Consider the following 20,620-nt stretch of genomic DNA (forward strand, 5'->3'; position numbering starts at 1 on the left):
AATGCTGGCGGTGGGGAGCAAAGCCTTTCGCCCCCGCCGGCCTTCCTGGACCTCTTCTGAAGTCCGGAGGGGGGAAAAAGGCTTTGCTCCCCACCGCCAGCATTTAAAAAAAGGTCCCCGAGATTTCCCTATGGGCTTTCGTCTTGCGATGCAAGCCCATAGGGAAAATCGTCTAGCGAAGCGTCGCAAAACCCGAAAAACCCTTTCGTCTTGCGGGTTTTTCGTCTTGCGAGGCATTCGTCTTGCGGGGCACCACTGTATATTTAATGCTTAAATTGTCCTATTAAACCTACATATAAAGGGGAGGGGGGAGTTAAAATATGTGTAACACACAGGACCCAGTCATTTAAACGTTTTAACTCATCTTAGATTTTATTTAATGTTTCAATAGCTTAATACAACAAATACAAAATATAAATTAAATCAGGTTTCAAATTTGAGCAAAATCCGCCTTTATTTACACACCTGTGCTTCAAACATTTCTGTAGTAGGAATATTCAAGCCTTCAAATAACACTATGTTTTCTTGGGGCAAGAAAGAGATCCAAAGGAATGAGTCTGTGCCAAGCACCAAGTCAAGAACGTTCAACCAGCCTTTGTTCTCCTCGTTCCCTGGTTACACTGTGCATTTACTGTATGACAGAAATAGGACTGTAGAACTAAACCCTTTTTAAACGGAATCTCAAGCCATGTCGGGTCTCTTGGAAGACAAGCAGAGGCCTCCACTACAATGGAAATGAATTCCTTGATATTAGGTCATCTTGGTATACCCAGAAAGGCTTAAAGATGTCTAGGGACATCTCCAGACTGTGCTCTGCAATCTACTCTGAAGTTCAGATTTGCCAGTTTAGGACTTCACCAACAAAACAAAACCATGCAAAGATGTCCCCAGTCCCTAAACAAAAAAATGCATTATTATTATTATTATTTTACACATCCCAATTTCATCACAGTGTCTTTAGGCACGACACTGTTATATAAGTCAACACTTATTCCTCTGATTCCTTTGCATTAATACTTTGTGCTTTCCTTTCCTGTACACTGAGTTATTCCCAGTAAGTGATTTGAAGGATAGCTGGGTATATAAATATACTGATTTCTGCAAATAAAAATTTAAAATTAGCACACTACAGATTGAGTAATGAATTCTATACTGGGGGTGGGAAAGTTTGAGTATAGTACTGGTTTATCCATTTCACAGTTAAGTATCAGGGAAATAAACCAAAATTTATTTGAGGGGGGGGACCCTTCATCAAGTTACAATTTATAGTGTTAAGGATAACTCTTATCAACCGCCTGTATCAAGTCACAGCATTTCAAGATGGGCATCATTTGGTACCAAAGGCAGGTAGACGTATCTCACTTGGTATAGACCACAAAACTACAAACCAAAAAGTGGGCAAAGCAAGTTATTGCTTGGAATCTTTCAGATGCCTTGCTCTGAATTTTGTCTCCTTTACCACCACCATTCCATACACTAATACACTAAACAAAAAAACCCCACCCCAGTGCCACTTTGTAGTCTGACATAAATGACAAGTGCAAAATGCTTTTCAAGAGGTTTTGTTTTTTTAAAAAAAAGAAAAAGAAAAAGCACATTCAAAACAGAAATGATAAGAATTCCATACCTTATAACTCTCCATAATGGGAACATTTTGGGAGGGTTGATGTGACGCATCTCCCCATGGAAAATACATGTGGAATTAAACCAAGGAAGGTATACCAGGTATTATATCACTATTTTAAGTACAATAACCCCTAGGATGGCTAGTTTGGAAGTGCAAATGTAGTCCACAAAACGACTTCTAGGAAGATTTATTTTGAGGGGAAGGAATGTATTTCATACTAAATACTATTCAAGTAAATGGGTTACTTACTACATCAAGAGCCAAGGTGTTCTGGTTAATATTCTGCTCACCTCTTATCTGAATCATCGTGTGAAGTACATCTATCTAATCTGCGTCACAACTGACTGCAATTCTACGCATATTTCCAAGTAAGTCCCACTGAACCCAGGCCTTGCTCTAAGGGAGGTTGTAAACTAGCAGGACAGGGAAAAGGGTTCTAATAGCCTCCCCTTCCTGACGTTCTGGTTGTCTGTGTGGGTTTAAAAATAAAAAAACGGGGCAATCTTTCAGTCAGCCTTAGGTGTCATGGCCCAAGTGCACCACCTCTGTTAGAATGAAGAACATTGATCCAAGTAAACAGGCGTAGAATGACGCTGCGTGTCAAGTCCTACAGGAAGCAGCGGCTCTTAACAATAACCGGATGGAAACCATTGTTTTCCCTTGAACAGACAGTTTAATATTGTACAACCTGCAATGTAATGTAGACCTGAACTGTAAACTTTTCAAACACACTGTTGCGGATGTGCCCTTTTCCTTTCCAAAAGGAATCTGTAAACCTAGGGAGAGGCTGTCTCTGTCGTGAGTTCCCAGTTGCATTTTGAGAGCTGCTTTAAGCAACCAACCGTACGTGCTTTCAAAGGATGCTACAATTCCCCTTTCCCCATGCAGCAAAGACTGGGGGCGTGGTGGGAAGAACGGGACGGTTTGCCACTGCAGTTGGTAGAAGCACCTCAGAGTCTGCCTCTATATTGGTGACAAAAAGATGACCATAGTGCATTTATTATGTATACTTCTGGACTACCTGCTGCCCAGATCTTCAGACACCTGTCAGTGCATACTAGCAATTCTGAACATATCCTGTGCACCTTAAAAGCCAAAGCAAAAAGGAACGTTTCTGCAAAATGCATTCAGCTGAATTACTGACTCTGCAATAATGTGCAGTTTGTGAATAATAAGGCATGCTCCGAGATAACAATGGTTTTTTTTCCCTTTTCAAGTGGCACGTAAAGATACTGGAGTGGTCATTTAAGTGTATAAATATTGTAATACTGTGACGAGATCAAGTAAAGCCAGAAGCTGTACAACAGCAGTTCTATAATTGCAGCTACTTCTAATTTGCAGATTTGCAAATTTAACTACACTTATTTCTAATTCATCACATTGGCCCATGCATTTCTGCATATAAGTATTAATCCATGTGCAGCAGTGTTTTACAGAGAACCAGAAAGGAATGTTTACACCATCTATTATCGCGCTCTTAAACAAAGGCAATAAACCTGACAGCTTTTACTTCTCTCTTTAGAGCTAACCTAGTAGTAGCTCTCGGCTAGAAGAGCAATATATACTTTGTAGGTCTGGTTCACTTGAGTTACCAGGAAGAGGCACTGGGGAAAGGACATAACTGGCTGCCAGTGACAACACTGCATCATATAACTTCTACCTGAAAATTCAGTGTAATTATTCAAAAGATTTCCAGCAAACAAGATAGCTGCTGATCTTCTGTGTTGTAGACACTTAAGTGTATTGAATGGAAATGTTCCAATGAATTCCTGCGATAGTCTGGAAAAGCTTACATGGCCATTTGAAAAAGCAATGTCAGCATCAACACAAACTACCTACTCTGAAATTATGTATTTCAAACTCATTCTTGAATCCATGTGCTAAATCACAATTACCGTTTTAAACTAAGGTGGCCTTTTTTGAGCATTTACAAAAGATGGCTTAGGTGGTTAAATGCAAACCTGAGCAACTTATCCAAGTTATATTTCACAGAAAAATGTTGTGTGTTCATGACTGCCAAGTGCTACACTTTCAGGACTCCTAATACTTTAAGCTCCAGCTCTCTTCACGACCATAAGAACACTCTCTGAAGAAAGTGATATCTACCACAAAGGTTAAGCTGATTAAGGTAGTTTAACTTGCAAGAACTAAGAATACGAAGAAAACATTCAATGAATACACTATCCAACATTTCTCAGCTAACCAATGAAATTTCAACATCTGCCAACGCTACATGGAGCCTTATGATCACTGTGGTAATGGGCAAAGAAAAATGATTTGTATGTACTTTCTCAGAGCCACTGTTCAAAACCTTGTCATTTGCCCAAACAAAATACAAACACCACCACACTTTTCAATTGTCTCATGGGACACCGTCTGCTACTTGCCCAATTTTATGGTATTCTTCTTCTAAGAGCAGTGTTTTAAAAGCATGCAGAGATTTTTGTTAGTGTTTAATACTGTGTTCAGAAGAAAGAGTTGTGGCACTAAAGCTAAGTCAACCTCATTTCAAAAAAGATAAGGTGTTTATTTCTCACCGATTTACTGAAATGTAAACAAGGAAAACCTCGGGATGGTACAATAGCATGAAGTCATGTGCTCCAAGTCAATGAAGCTCTGTTCACGGTTGTCGTTTGGGTACCAAGACAGAAACTTTGTGTCACACGGCACAATTTCTTTTACTAAAGGCCTTGGGGCCTTTTTTCGTCAGGGTGTGTTTCCCTCTCATGATTTCCCCTCCCAAAATGCACCCTATTCTCATTAGGCAAACAATTATTTTAAAGGTATGACACGTGTTAGTTTTTGTTTGAGACAGCTAAATAGGTTGCACTTGATATTATATAGATCCATTGTCTTTCCTTCATCCAAAGACAGCTCAAAATTCTCCAGACGTTAAAGAATGCCGAAGAACAAGTAGTGACTTAACTCTGCTGCGTTTCGACCGGTGCCTTGTAACCTTGCTGCACGTGAATAACATACCCTTTTTGTGCAGCTGTTCCTGTAGAAAGTTAATCGAAAAGACTTCACACAGATGTGAATTCAAACCAGTCCTCTTTAGCCAATTAACCTTTTCAATATTGATGGCTTTGCGAAGGGCCAGCAATACTCATTTGGAACGGTGCCATTTACGTTGCATTCAAAAAAAGAGAACATAGGAAACCAGATCCTGGCCCTCCTACTCTGTTGATAGGCTCTTGTATTCGCCAGCGTGTGGTAGTACAAAAATAGTCTCGTGGTGATGTAGAAGGCAATGAAGACATCTATGGAGTAATGTTCATGGGCTGCCAAAATGAAGAAAATCCCAAAGAGATTCAGCACCCAGGACAGTGTGTGCAAGAAATTCCAGCTTCTTGGCGTATCTAGGGAAGAGAGAAGAGCATTCAGCCAATCACAATTTATCAGGTTTTGTTATCAAATGACAAAGGGGTGCCCTGGACTGACCGCCAACTAGGAGCAATCAGGAAGGTTAGCTATCGTCTTCTGCTACTGTCAGCTTCCACATGGCTGCAGAGGGTAAGGGAAGAATGCCAGACACCAGCCAGAGGACCAAGGACTGCTTCAAGGTTCTTCCTATTTCCTTCCATAAAGGGAACGACAGCATGGCCCTTGCTAGGGCTGGGCATTATCTGGTTTTCAACATTGTGATACATCCCCAGCGAAACATCACGATATACTGATGTATCACAATGTCTGAAATAAGGATGGAGCTATGCAGAGGAGTTGGCTGGCTTCCCGGTGTCCCCCACACTGGGATTTTTGCATAGCAAACACACACACACACACGATTCACAATATATAGACAGGTCAAAAATTATGAAACCAATATCACAATATGGATTTCAAACCGGTTTTGGACAATTTATTGCCCAGCCCTAGCCTTCACTGAGCTGAAAAGGCCATTTAATAACTTGCCTTCTTGTTACTTTGTTACTTTGCATTCTTTAAGACAGTGTTTCCCAACCTTTTTTGGGCAAAGGCACACTTGTTTCATGAAAAAAATCTCGAGGCACACCACCATTAGAAAATGTTTAAAAAATTAACTCTGTGCCTATATTGACTATATATAAAGTAACTCTCTTTAATAGGAATCAAATAAACACAAAGAAAGTATTTTATAATTACTTTATTATGAAATAGTAAGTAAACAGAAATATGAAAAATTATAAAATACTTTATTCAGTGCGCAACCTGGGCCACAGCCCCCCCTTCCTCCCGACCCAAAAATTGTCTCTGTCGGGAAGCACTTTAAAATGACTGGCTGATTCCAAAAAGCCTCCCCCCTTCCCGCCAACAGCAAGCAGATGGGAAATTCCTGGGCCCCCGAAAGCAAGATCGTCCTTCAAACTACACCCCGCCCCGCAATCACCTTGGGTGCAACTTCCGTAATGCTTGTGCAAACCTCCTTTTCCTGGCCGTTTTGCCCATCTAAACGGCGCGCCTCTCCCCCTCCCGCGTCAGTGACACCAGTGACAAAACGGCAGCCCCTGGAAGCTGGCAGTCATCACACACGCACGCACGGCGGAGGGAGGCAGGCGGGCGGGCGGCTGCCCCCTTTGGCTCCGAGGCGGCTAAGCGCCACCGTCCATCCCCCCACCCCGTCCGTTCCCGTGATCGGAGCCCAAGCGTGCGCACGGGGGGGAAGGAGGGCGCGGGGTGGGTGGAGGCGCTTCCCTGCTTCTCTCTCTCTCTCTCGCTCGCTCTGCTGCTCCCGCCGCCCGGGAAGGAATAGGTAACCTTCTGCCCATGAATTATGCACCGCGCGCAGAGATTCCTGCGGGTGGGCGCCGCGATCCACAGACACTCCCCCGCCCAGCTTAAGAACGAGCATGTCCCCCCCCATATTCTTTTTTTGTTTTCTAAGCGTCCGTGCAGATTGCGTTCTCCTCCTCCTCCTCCTCGCGCGGATCCAGAGGGCTCCTCCGCTTCCCAGCCCAGCCTCTTCTCTCCTTTGCAGTTCGACGGGGGGGGGGGGGAGATGGCGCCGTGTCCTACTTCGGAGTGAGTGTGCGTGGCCAGCGCCAGCGAGGAGACCCAAGTTAGGCAGAGGCTTTCCGCGGGGCGGAGGCAGAGAGAGAGAGACACCGAGGAGTGCGCTCTTCCGACGGAGCTCCCGACCCACAAGCAAGGCGGCTCCGGCGTCCCCACGAGCGCACACACAAAACACGCCCGCGGCCAGAGACGTGTCTGCCCGCACAAGCCTTAGTGACTCCCACGGCACACCAGGCAACGTCTCGCGGCACACTAGTGTGCCGCGGAACACCGGTTGGGAAACACTGCTTTAAGACATCTGCCCCGCAACACTTTCTTCCTCCACTCCTCTTTCCTGGTGTCTTTTAGATTCTAATATGGCCTTGTGTCTTTTCTTTGACTAGCTTACTTATTTGCTAGACGCCAACTAAGCACTGAACGCAGAAAGTAAAAAATCTCCATCATCCTTTGTAACGATAAAACATTATTTTAATGCAACATCAGTACACGGATCATGAAGTCTGGTGAAACTGAAATTTGCTTTGCTTTCACTTTCTAAACAGGAATGACAGATCTCTGAGCATTCATAGCCACAATAACCCAGTCAATCACAAAGCCCACTGCCAGTTAGGCAGCTTTTGTCCCCCACAAATGCCTGTCTTCCCTTCACTGAAGCCTTCACCTGCTATGTTGGAAAATATTTCACAACATCAAGATGCAAAAAAAGGAGTGACATACTAGATTCATGATGCCATTTCAACGCTGTACTTACATTCAGTGACAAAGAAGTTGAGCATGGTTAGGACAACCGTATGGCCGCTGAACATGTAGTCTCCACAGGTATGTACTCCTGTTAGCGTCATGCCAAACCCACTCCAGATTGCAAAGGCTCGCTGAAGTTTTGCCCACACGTTGCCATACAACTAGAAACAGGAGCGTGCAAAACAAATAAATGAATAAGGAACACATCAAGAATACTTGAAACGATCTACCAACTTTAGAACAGCACTGAATTTGCCCCTAGTTCACATAGAATGGCTTCCATAGGTAACTGAAACACAGTTCATTTTGTTTGTTTGTACATTTGGTCTATTTACATCTACACTTAAAAATACACACCAAACATCAAGTCTCCAGGATTTTCCCTACTTCCCACAAGGAAAGCACCAGGTTTTGACCTCCTTAGAGATATTCAGCCTAAAAATACATGTTCACATTTTGCCCCTGAATGCATCATGCTCTAAACACACACTTATATAATATATCTTCAGAGTAACATATACTCAGGTTAGAAAGGATGTACTTTCAAAGACCTTGCTCTTTCAAACACTCTGTTCTATTTTCAAAATGAATACAGCTTTATCAATATTGAACGACTTAGCATTTACCTAAGCATTTTAAAGTGCTCCATATACATTCTCTCAGTATTCTGTGCAACACCCTGTAGGGTAGGTTAGTATTATCTCTCACCCTCTCCTTAGCTTGCTAAGAGCACTGAGTGAGCTTGTGGCTGAGAAGAGATTTATGATTGTGTGAGACCTTTGCAGAATACCACAAAACAGAATTGATTCAAGGCTGGAGTAGATAGCGTGGGATCAGTTCATTTCTCTACTTCCGTTAGTCCAGGAGGCAGGATGAGCTATCTAGCTTACTCTGTGTCTTTATGATGTAGTCATCCCACTCAACTTATGCTACACAGTATTTCAGACTTCCCAAACCTGGTGTCTTCAAGACTGCAACTCCCATAAACCCCTGCTAGGATGGCCCATTGACAAGAATGACAGGAGTTGCAGTCCAACACTATGTGGATGGTACCAGGCCGAGGCTACACTAGAATTTGTTGCCTTAACATGTAAATATTGAGAGTATTCCAGAGAACTCGTGTTGCCTAAATTGGCTAAAGAGAAAGGCACATTCTGGTACTTTATCAGGCTACTGCAGCAAGTTCAACAACCTGCTTTCAACATGTTGTTGTTGTTTAGTCATTTAGTCGTGTCCAACTCTTCGTGACCCCACGAACCAGAGCACGCCACGCACTTCTGTCTTCCACTGCCTCCCACAGTTTGGTCAAACTCATGCTAGTAGCTTCGAGAACACTATCCAACCATCTTGTCCTCTGTCGTCCCCTTCTCCTTGTGCCCTCCATCTTTCCCAACATCAGGGTCTTTTCCAGGGAGTCTTCTCTTCTCATGAGGTGGCCAAAGTAATGGAGCCTCAGCTTCACGATCTGTCCTTCCAGTGAGCACTCAGGGTTGATTTCCTTCAGTATGGAGAGGTTTGATCTTCTTGCAGTCCATGGGACTCTCAAGAGTCTCCTCCAGCACCATAATTCAAAAGCATCAATTCTTCGGTGATCAGCCTTCTTTATGGTCCAGTTCTCACTTCCATACATCACTACTGGGAAAACCATAGCTTTAACTATACGGACCTTTGTTGCCAAGGTGATGTCTCTACTTTTTAAGGTGCTGTCTAGGTTTGTCATTGCTTTTCTCCCAAGAAATAGGTGTCTTTTAATTTCGTAGCTGCTGTCACCATCTACAGTGATCATGGAGCCCAAGTAAGTAAAATCTCTCACTGCCTCCATTTCTTCCCCTTCTATTTCAACATAGCAGGGCTGAATTTTGGGGAGGGACCCTAGTTTAGTGGTAGAGCACATGTCTTGCCTGCACGAGACCCCACATTCAATCCATGCCAGCTCAATTAAAGGCATCACGTAGCAGCCAATGTGAAAGACCTTTGCTCAAGACCCTCTGCCTGTCAGTGGACAATATCAGGTTAGATGGACAAGTAGCTACCATTTGGCATTTCTAATTTGTTTGTCCTAAGTTTACTTCTGTCTCAATGCTGTGGCCAATGCAGAAATAAACCTCAGAATTTGGGATGGGCAAGTGGTTGCTTACCTTTCCAGAACACTGCAGATGTTGGCCTGGCACAGATAATGAGGTCACAAACATTGTAATGCAACGCAACAAGAACACTGTCCCCATAAGACTGCATAACCGTCGCAGAAGGATCGACCTAGAAAAAAGCAGAAAAAGACTGAGTTGTTTAATGGAGGGCTTGGATGCAAAGATGCTAACTTAAGGAAGTTCTGGGATGGAAAGTTTTCAGGTCCTTCCTCTGTCTCAGCAGCCCACCCAAAACATGCTCAGGAATCCCCTCCCCTGCAATGACCCTCTAGAGAGATTTTTCAGAGATACAAATGGCTGCAATGAGGAGGATAAAACAGTAACCTTTACTTCAGGAAGCTTCCTTAGCTTTTCTTAGGATTCAAGCTTTTGTATTGACATGGCTCACATGTTACATTAAACCATGGCTTTAAAACATAAAATTTAATTGAAATGTGCTGGTTCATGCTACTGAAAAGTTCTCACCCCACTTAAAAACAAGCTGTGATTTAATGTGAGTGAGCAGTGTGCTAGCAAACACAGTTTTTTTTGGGGGGGGGGGTCTCGCTCTGCCATCTCTCTGCACAGCAATGCTAAGCACTACCAAAATAGTGGGAATAAGCAACGTGCTACACCATTTTCTCATACCACCAAACCACTTGCTCAAGTGATGGAACCACCATCCCCATTGTTGCACATCAACCTCTTAACATGTGGAGTAGCAGCCATGGATTCAACCTGCTACTTGTTTGCATGGTGTGGACTTTAGTATTCCCTCTTAATGAGGAATCAAGTCTCTTTCTATTTTTCTCCGGAACTGCAGCACACGACAGATACACACAAGATCTTCAAACAAGGTTGTCTGCAATTTCCAAAATAAAGGCAACTGAACTATACCTGTGTCTGTGAAGTAGAAGAACGAGCAGCCAGATGTAGCAGAGAACCACACCACATACTTCAGTCATGGCAAAAGCCCACGGTATCCTAGGAACACTAAAAATGGAGGAAAGAAAAATCAAGATGCTATGTGCCACTTTGACATGTGCAATTTCTGGGCAAAATAAATGCAGATGACCTTACCCCAAAAAAACCCCACCAAACCCATTTGATTTAAAACTGAAACTATTGTTTATGTACCTAAACACTCAGCATAATTTCTAGCTGATTGGTTTCAAACCAACTTGGCATTTGCCGGAAAGCTCACGTTTTTCTGCAGTTTAGTATCTTACCCTTCTTAAGCTTTGCTTTACTGCTCTAAAACTGGGGAAAGTGAAGCAGCAAGAAGCAAAACAGCAGAACCATTTACTGAAACTTCTGCAGCCTTAAAATCAATGGGTTAAATTTGCTCTGTTGAAACAAACAATTTTTTGGAATTTGATCACAAGACAAAGCAGAGGCTTGTTCTAGTAATCTTAAAAGTGCAAAGGCACCCTTGTTCTATCCTACCCAAGAGGGGGCCCCGCCTTGGGAGACAGCCGGCCTCCGCAGCGCTGGGGAAGGGGAAGAAAGGGAGGGAGAAACCTCGCCTGACACCATAAATTCACACCACGTATCTACAAAAAGAGAAAGTCTGCAAGTAATATCTGACAGTTCCAATTTCCATGTCTGCATCCTAAGCATAATCACTCTCTTCAACAGGAGAGGAACAGTAAATGCCAGGTAATTCGATTCAATGCTCTTTTGCCAAATTACAAAATCAAAATTTCCATACATTTTAATGGAGCAGCTACCTAAGCTTGCCTGCTCCTCAAAGCTATGTTTTCCGCAGTTATATCTGAACACTGTTTACTAGGGCTAAAGATGCTTTATCACACAATCAAATCAGCTGTCTTTTCTGAACTTCAGTGCTTTCCTGCAAGATCTTTTCTTCTCTAAGCTGAGTATACATTTTCCTTTTACTATTATGGCCCATTTCGTCTGCACATTTACTTCTCTACATGCTCCCTTCTTGTCCTTCACATTTTGTCCACCATTTAATGAATGTATTTCATGCCTGTTACTTCATTTAACAGCAGTTCAACGCTTTACCATCACCAGCTCATTCTACCACTCAATCATCCTCTTATTTTACAAATTGATAACCTTCCCTTTCAATGCACATACTTGCAGGGAGGCTAAGAATGCATACAACTAATAAGAAAATCAAGAGGACAAGTACCTAAAAAGAGCTGAATAGTAATGTGGATTTTCCAAGGAGGATGAATATTATGCTGATGTGAACAAGGTAATTTACATTGGAAAATGTTCCATTCACACCAGAATTTTTTTGATGCCCTAGAAAGTGATCCAATCCAACATACAGTATTTTACTTCCATTCAGAAAAAAAGCCAAGCTTTGAAACAGCTAAGCTTGTTCAATATTGTATTTGTCATTGACATTCATTCATTTTTATGAATATATTTATGAAATGGAACATCACTGGGTCCAACTAACAGGACCACTAAGAACAGAAAGTCACTGGCAGCACAAAACTAGAATCAAGTTCTGAACTCTGAGAAATCAAGGAAGTATTTGCCTGGTATCAGAAGGCGATAAATAGCACCAGGCAAAGCTCCCGGAGAGAACACTCCACAAGCGGGGTGCCAAAACTGAGGAGGCTCTGCCCTCAGATACCACCTCCTTACCACCCACGGCTAGGGCATCCAGACAAGAGCAGCCAAACTTGACATCTGCATGGGCAGACACACACAGAAACAAGTAACCCTTCAAATATCCGGATCCCAAGCCATGTCAAAGATAAGCACGAGCACTCTGAATTGTGTGCAGAAACAGAACAGGAGCCAGTGAAGCACCATTGTTCCACTTTAAGCAGCCAATTCCAATTGGCAGTTTCCAATCAGCCTTCAAAGGAAGCCCCGCATGTAATGTGTTATGGCAGCTTACTCTGGAGGTCACCAGAGCATGGATAACTTTGGCCAGGCTCTGGAGAAGTGTGCGTGACACAAAGTGGGGAGGGGGCTCACTCAACCTTTTCGGCAGTGCGGTGCTCCCCCCACTTCTCCCAGTTCCTTCCTCTCAAGCTTTCTGCCTTCTGCTAGCAGGATGAAATCAAATAAAGAGTGCAGCTTATTGTCCTTCAGCCACATAGGACTTAGGAAGAGCAGGTACAACTACTTACCTAGATAAAATCTTCAGCCTTTCAATACTGGTAAATTGACAACAAAAAGGTTTTTTTAAGACAACACCCAGATAGGGACTGTGCATTCTAGAAAAGCTTTAAGATAAAACCCAAGCAATGTGGTGACTGTGGGCTGTAAAAGAACACTTAATTTTTCAAACACTGCCGGTAAACAGCCGTAAGCATTTCAAAATGCTCTTTCCGTAAAGATTGTTTTTAAAAAGCACAGAATGGAACAGATACCAATGTATCACTCAAAACATCCTCTAATCACAAAAAGGAACATTGCAAAGGAATGAGAGCCAAGAGATAAGTTTAACAGCTAAAATCAGAGCTACTGATGACCTAATCTGCAATAATAGCTCCTCTTCTATTCAGCCACTTGCCCTCTTGTTATCCCATCTACTATTCAGCAAATGGTAATCATGGGAAAGTTTAGGCTTTTTTGCTGGCCCATGAAGTCTATGTATTAACCTTCTATTTTTTTTTTTATAAAAATTTTTATTAAGATTTTTTACAGATACATATTTAACAAACAGAATAGGTTTCATAACATCCTTTCATTCTATTGTGGACTCCCTCACGTCTCCCGCTTCCACTTTCATCATTAAAAACGAATTTTTCCAAGCAAATTATCATCTTGTTTATTAACCTTCTAGCCTTGTTTTCAAGTGCTTTTGGAATCACTGCCCACAACCCATACTTCTTGGAGGCAGAATATGTGCACTCTAACACCACAACAATATGCAATTGCTTCAGTCGAAGCTATTCTGCAGTCACATGCCTTTGCTGCTAAAAGGGTAATACAAAGGCCAGTCACTGAGATGACTATTGTAATCTTCTGACCTTGTTTTCCTGATTACTGTCTCTACTCTGAATCCTTCCTTGGTGCCCTGATGACAGTAATTCTATTCTAAAACAATATCTAGCATTCAATAGTTTCTCTTTTTGCTCCCTGCAGGGATTTTTTTTAAAAGCAGTTCTTAAAACAAATAATGCCTGCATTTAGTATCAAATTTTGTAAATGTTACATTTCTTGACCGAAAGTCAATAATAATGCGCTGTGTATATAGAAAGGACAATTTCACCCCAGCCACCAGTTAAGAGGACCAAGGGCTCTTGCTGACAGATTACATTCTTCCCTCCCAGCAGGAAAATGCATAAGATTTCCCAGCAGCTCTTGAGATCACTGCTGTAGGGCAGCTCAGTGTTTTGGAGGCATTTATAAAATGGTTTTGGAAAACTCCACTTTCTTCTTCTTGCGGTGTAATCTTAAAATGGACGGTGGTTTATTTGTTTCAGACAAGCCACGCATGATAAGACAGAAATAAAGCAAGGGCAAACTTTGGTTTATTTGTTGCTTACCTTTCATGGCTTCTCTGAAACAAGCCAACAAACCATGCTATGGGTTCAGGTGAAACAATAAACCATTAACAGCTTCAGTGACTGGGTCTGAGTCTGGAGGGTGTTGTGGGTGCATTTAATTAAACCATTCTTTTAAGACGAACTGTGGCTTATCATGACGTGCAAATCAGGCCACAGACAGTTACGTCATGCATCATGGCTAGCCAAAGAACTGGGGACAAGTGCACTATGAGCCTCTGAATCCAGGGAGAGGAAAAGCAGTGCAGATGTTGTGATCTAGCCATTTCCCATATTTCATGGATTTGCGTAGACCTTGAGGTATTTTCACAAAAAAGTGGGAAAGAGCTGGTCAATGAATTCCCCAAAGGTAGTGGGGGTTGCCGGTAAAGTTGCTTACAGCACATACTTTCATGAAAAAGGGGGGGAAAGTAGGGGAATAATTTTATAAATTCTTATTTTGTGAAATAAAAATATATTTTTAAAAAAATTAAGAATGGGAGAAGCAACGCCAAATTCTGCAAAACACCTAGTTTGGCCTCAAGAGTTTAGCAATTCTGATTTTTAGCACTTTTTCCTAAGCAGATTAAAGCACTTACCTGTCTAGGAATATGTCTGGTAGTGGTGGGTACGTCTGCATGTCAGGAACTCTCTCGTGCACGATAACCATGACAAATGATGTGAAGCCAAACACAATAAAAACATATATACAACTCAAAGCTGTCTTCCAATACTCTGGGTTCAGTCTTCGCGTAGGATGTTTGTTTTTTCCATTTGCATACTGATCAGCGTTCAAATCGGCAACAGGCTCACAGTCATCACAATCCCGTTGAACCTCGCCATTACAAAACCAGTCTGTTCCTTGAAGGGAGCCAATCACAGGCGACAGGGAACCAATGGGGCTATCACTGTTATAACCAAGCTCTTCCAAAACTTCAATGTGGTGCTTCTGCAACTTGCGAATTGACAACATGAGCCGTTTGATATCACCTAGAACCTTGATTTCCAGAGGAGGAGACCTCAAGTCGTATTCAGTCAGCGTCAGTAATGTAATTCCATCTAATCTGTGCTTGTCACACAAAATGTCCACATACTCACAGAAGCCTTCTTCCTTCAGCCATTTGGCTACATGCCTGGTAGACCAACGCTGAATGCAAAGCTGGCTGTTGCCTTCCATCTTCTCTACCTGCCAAAAATCAGATGTTTTAAAGACCGAGAAGACAGTGCCCACATCATTATAGCACCAAGTTCTCAATGTTCTGGGATATAGCTTTAAAATGTACTTCCGACAGACTTTCCTATGAAGTAACAAAATTACATTGTATTCAGCTGCTCCTGAATACCCTTTTCAGATTTAATTTTTACAGCCCAGAGCCCAACTGGTGACCAGACTGTCTGCTTGGGAAGGACAAACTGTATTCCAAATCAATTTACTCGCCTACAAAAGCATTTTTTCTGGCCTGTCCAGCCACCCACACCTTTCTTAAACAATGGGTGGCATACTGATGACGTGGAAGAACTGTACTCCCCTGACCCCCACTTGAAAGGAACTTTCCCGGCCAATTAGTCACAGGACAATTGTTACTCATCTTGAGCAAGTAGTTATTTCTGAACCAGATATATTACGTAAAAGTGTCAAACCCAACTCATTCTGATCCCTGACTTCACTGAGGAAGTTGACCATGTGAGGCAATGCAGGCCATTAAAAAGAGATGTGCCCTTTCCTCACTATGGAGGAACGGCACATCTCCAACTAGGAGGTCCTCTGCTGTGCCGTGTTTTGCCTTTCCAGACAGCATCTCCTCCTTTCTTTTCTACCCACCCCATCTCTAATAGTTCTGCAGTATTACTATTGCTATTATTAGTAATTAGAAAATTTGTATACCACGCTTCATCTGAAGATCACAGGATGGGTCACAACAGAAAAATAGAAAATGAGAACACAAAATACATAAGAAAAAAGAAAAGTCAAGAAAAAGCGTCAAAAGAATTGGAAAGCCATGGTGGTAGGACAGAAAACTAAGCGCATTTCTGAGATAGCATAAGCCTGTGTATACCCCGATTCTGGTTTCAGTGTCTGTTAACTTTTAGAAAAATACATGCCATTTTTACAATAATGTCTCCAAGTCAGTGTTAGAAATTTAGATATGAAAGCTAGGAGCTAAATGGCACCTTGAACCTAGATTATGGGAGCAACAACGGAATGTGCAGGCGCACTTTTTTTAATAACAAGAATAAAATGAAAAAGCTGAAAATGAATGAACTGCATCAAAAATATTATGTTCATTTTTCACAAGGTCTAGTCCTACCCCTGCCCACCCCCCTAATATTCTTAAGAGGTTCTCTTCTCCAGTCTTCAGAAAGTAGCTGGAAGTGGGGAGGCAGAAAAAAGGGTCCTCCTTTCCTTCCACTCTGCAGTTTTAATCTGAAATCATTGGCGCAGTACTGTGCCCAGAGCTCAGAAACTGCTCACTCTAATGAAATTCACTGTTGCAAAATGCACCTAGGACAATGGGTGTTTTGAACACTGCTCTAAGTTCAAGAGAATGAACTTTCATGGGCAGCACCAGAGTAAGGTCTTTCTTTTTTAGTGTGGATGATCTGCATGTGGAAACTAACTGCCATGAAACTGCCATGAAAACTTAGATGGTGCTAAGGGCAGGACAGAAATCTGTAGATTCTTACTTAAGAAACTTACTTACTTACTTAAAATAACAATTACAACAAAACAAAAACTCCACAATCTCAAGCCTTCAGAAGATCACTTGCACATTCATGTAAAGGTAAAAAAAAGTCAAAGGACCCCTGGACAGTTAAGTCCAGTCAAAGGTGACTATGGGTTTGCAGCGCTCATCTTGCTTCAGGCCGAGGTAGCTGGCGTTTGTCCGCAGACAGCTTTCCGGGTCATGTGGCCAGCATGACTAAACTGCTTCTGGCGCAACAGGACACCGTGACGAGTGCCAGAGCTCACGGAAACACTGTTTACCTTCCCACCGCAGCTGTACCTATTTATCTACTCGCGCTGGTATGCTTTCGAAATACTAGGTTGGCAGGAGCTGGGACATAGCAACAGGAGCTCACTCCATCCAGCGGATTCGATACATTCATGTTTCACTTAACCAAGAATCTATTTGTCATTTTCTGCTGACATTGCAAACTGAGTTTCAACATTTTCTTGCCTGAACACAGAAAAAACTGATTGTAAAAATACAGTGGTACCTCAGGTTACAAACACTTTGGGTTACAAACTCGGCTAACCCGGAAGTAGTACCTTAGGTTACGAACTTTTCCCCGGGATGAGAACAGAAATTGCGTGGCGGCGGCAGCAGGAAGCCCCGTTAGTGAAAGTACACTTCAGGTTAAGAATGGTTTCAGGTTAAGAACACACCTCCAGAACCAATTACGTTTGTAACCCGAGGTACCACTGTATCCTAATCCTTAAGTCAACCAAAGCAGACAAACGTTTGAAGAAAAATAAAATACAGACTCACCAGATGATTATTCTCAAGATTTTTCAGAAAAAATCAGAAGACAGATACCTAAAGGGTTGACCAAACAAATGCTCTTGATGCACAAATGCTTGAATTAGGACTCCTTTAGAAGAGATGTCAGACAACAGATTCTTTGCTTGGCAAAGCAGGAAAAGGAGCACCATCCTTCAATTTTCACACAGTAAGAGTCACTCACAATGCTGATCAAGCATACATATGCTCATACATCAAAGGTCACATGTGATAAGTCTTGTACTTGGGAGTAAGTCCACAGTGAATTCCAAACATTGGAAAGGTGGGAGGGTCAAATGACTGAAGAAATCATGCTCTCTCAATGGACTTCCCAGATAATTTTTTTATCAGTAGCTCTATACCAGGGCTTTGCTGTTTAATTTATACCCTACATTTCTACAAGAACATGCACTCAAAGCATATTACAAATCTTGTTTAAGGAACGGTTAACAAATATTTCCTACTGTTCCAGAGGAAACAAACACAACAGTAAAAAAATAGTTGATGTCAATCTGTACTGTAAACCAGAGACATTACAATAAACGAGGGAAACTCCTGCTCTTAGGCCCATGAGCAGTTGCAGTGTTAGAAACTGAGATATGAAAGCTAGGAGCTAAATGGCACCTTAAATCTAGGTTATGGGCGCAGAAATAGAATGTCTAGGCATGCTTTTTTAATAAGAATACAAAGCTGAAAATGAATGAACAGCAGCTAAAATATTATGTTCATTTTTCACATGGTCTAGTCCTTCCCCTGCCCACCCCCCTAATATTCTTAAGAGGGTCTCTTCTCCAGTCTTCAGAGTGTAGCTGGAAGTGGGGAGGCAGAAAAAAGTACTCCTTTCCTTCCACTCTGCAGTTTTAATTAGAAATCATAGGCGCAGTACTGCGCCCAGAGTTCAGAAACTGCTCACGCTAGTGAAATTCCCCGTCACAAAATGCACCAAAACAAGGGGAGCTTTGAACACTGGTTGCAAACCAGAGAAACATGGGAAATACATGTGACCAAGCCTACACCATAGCCTGCTCTACTGACTGCAACAGAATGCTTCTTCTAAGCCTAATTTCAGTGAGGGAAAAGGACTCTGTGGATGCCAGGGAAGCACTCTGCAGGTAGGTGTGGACCTGGTGAAACCATGTTGGTGACACCTGCAAACAAGTTTTACCTGCTGGGTTCTACAAAGGGTTAAGCCAGTACCTCAAAGTAGAACCAACTACATCTAGACAGACATCAGAAGATACACTGTGGTATTCATGTTGGCTACTTGGGTAAATACCACGGCTTGCTCTTTCAAATAAATTTTCTGGGGAGTAGGCATCCTGCCCTGCTATTTCAAGCAATACATGGCCCACCTTTCCCAAGATGATATTCATAACTACACTTGAAACAAAGACACAGGAGCAAAGAGACAAATCAAAAGAAAAAAAGCCAAAGGAGGACAGGCACAAATGTTTTCTACTTATCATGTATTGTGAGTTTTAGCTCCCATAAAGGTTTGTGATCCCCCAGCTCTCAGATAGAAGAAACTGCAAACAGTTCCAAAGAATTTCTATCTAGTTTTGGTTTCTAATAATTAAAACTGGATTACAGTATCAGAGACGGTATCTATCAAGCTTAGTCATCATTTGGGACTAGTCACATCTAGCAGTAAGGCTACCAATTATAATCATTTCAAATATACAGTAGACATGTAACAGCTACAACCTGGGAAAGGTTCCGAATTTTATTTTATGGCAGCCAAAACATCCAGATTTTGAATTTATTTGAATTCCTATGAGATCTGTGGAGGGTTTAGGCTAAACATCCTCTATTTAGGGATTTTCTTTGATGGAGATTCCATATGCCCAACTATTTTATTTTAAAACTATTTCTAGGCTGCCATTCTGAGCAGAGCAATAGTAAGAATTCAAGATATTAGCAATATTAAAATATTAAAGCCATCAAATCCACCTCACCTCCCTCCAATAAAAAATTAGAGACCTACATGGATATTTCCTTCCAAAATGCTGTAATAACTGCACTGATATATGTCGGTGGCAACCTATGGCTTTTAACCTTATTCAGCAGGGTCCAGGCCATTTGCAATGGGTACATGACTGCTGCTTTGGGTGTTTTGCTTGTCTACTTATTTAAATTGCTTTTATTAACAGTGATGTTACAAGGCAAGCTAATAAAATAGATATAAATGACACAAGTTATACCTGAATTTTCAGGTCAGTTAAAAGGTACATTCTGTGCTATAAAACTGGATTGTGTGTCTTCACTGGTTGGTTACACTGATCATTCTTTTATATTTAGTTACCAAGATATCCAATCTGACATGGCTTTCAAGAGAAAGAAGATATTGAGCTTCCTGCAGAGGGAGAGCTTGCCAATATACTGTAGAAAGAGAGCACGTTCACACCCGAAGCTATCTAAGTTTCAAAACTTTTCACATCCAGCTGATAAAAAAGGGGGAATGCTGCACAATACACAGAAATCCTTGGCAGGGAAACAAAGCTCGATCCCTCCAATTTCTCAAAGTTAATGATACCATTTGATTTCTCACACCTGTTTGAAGCAATAATATGCCAACTCTAGATAGCTGAATTACTCCCATGACCTTATATTAACAGAGGACCACCATTTAACAAGCAAAATAACAGCAAGCAAGTTGAAGGATTAAGAAACATTAAGGGACAGGTCAAACAAAAGACACAACAAGTTAATGTCCACAACAAATGTCTACTTGGGTATACAGTATATGAAAAGCCACTTGTCCAAATGTACATAAATGTTTGTGCGTTTCATAGAGTATGTCATTTTTATGCAGTTCACTAACCAATGCTACTCCAAGGGCTAAGTATGTGGAAGCTTCCACACTTCTTTGCCTTCCTGGTCCTCATGACAAGTGCCAATGTGTTTACTTACTCCAGGAAGAAACACTAGCGTAGGCACACATATTTCAATGAAAATTGATCTTAGGACTGCTGACTGTTGTAATGACAATCTAAGTTTACATTCTAAATGTTAAATGCTTTACGAGTGTGAATGAGTGGCATAATGCAATCAATACATTACCAAAGAATTTGATACTGATAAGCAGCAACATCAATACATTCCCCTACTCTACAAAGGGGAAAAAACAAAAAACCAACTTTTATGTAATAGCTG

General features: G+C 41.9%; 1 protein-coding gene across 4 annotated transcripts in view; it reads right to left on the minus strand.

Annotated features, from left to right (window-relative positions):
* Nucleotides 1-1,589: 1,589 nt before the first annotated feature.
* SAMD8 (sterile alpha motif domain containing 8) overlaps nucleotides 1,590-20,620 on the minus strand; it is a 46,229-nt gene continuing 27,198 nt past the window's right edge. For 2 of the 4 annotated variants that reach the window (XM_081913751.1, XM_081913750.1), the window contains exons 3-7: nucleotides 14,564-15,150; nucleotides 10,381-10,476; nucleotides 9,496-9,613; nucleotides 7,368-7,518; nucleotides 1,590-4,986 (exon numbers count right to left, since the gene is read on the minus strand). In XM_081913751.1, coding sequence (XP_081769877.1) covers nucleotides 4,682-4,986; nucleotides 7,368-7,518; nucleotides 9,496-9,613; nucleotides 10,381-10,476; nucleotides 14,564-15,141 — 1,248 coding nt within the window. In that variant the 5' untranslated portion in view covers nucleotides 15,142-15,150 and the 3' untranslated portion in view covers nucleotides 1,590-4,681. Of the gene's footprint in view, nucleotides 4,987-7,367; nucleotides 7,519-9,495; nucleotides 9,614-10,380; nucleotides 10,477-14,563; nucleotides 15,151-20,527; nucleotides 20,551-20,620 lie in introns of those variants that run through there. The other 2 variants (XM_081913752.1, XM_081913749.1) reach the window with 2 other exon arrangements.

The sequence above is a fragment of the Podarcis melisellensis genome, assembly GCF_964234715.1.
Source record: "Podarcis melisellensis genome assembly, chromosome: 5".
NCBI lineage: Eukaryota > Metazoa > Chordata > Lepidosauria > Squamata > Lacertidae > Podarcis > Podarcis melisellensis.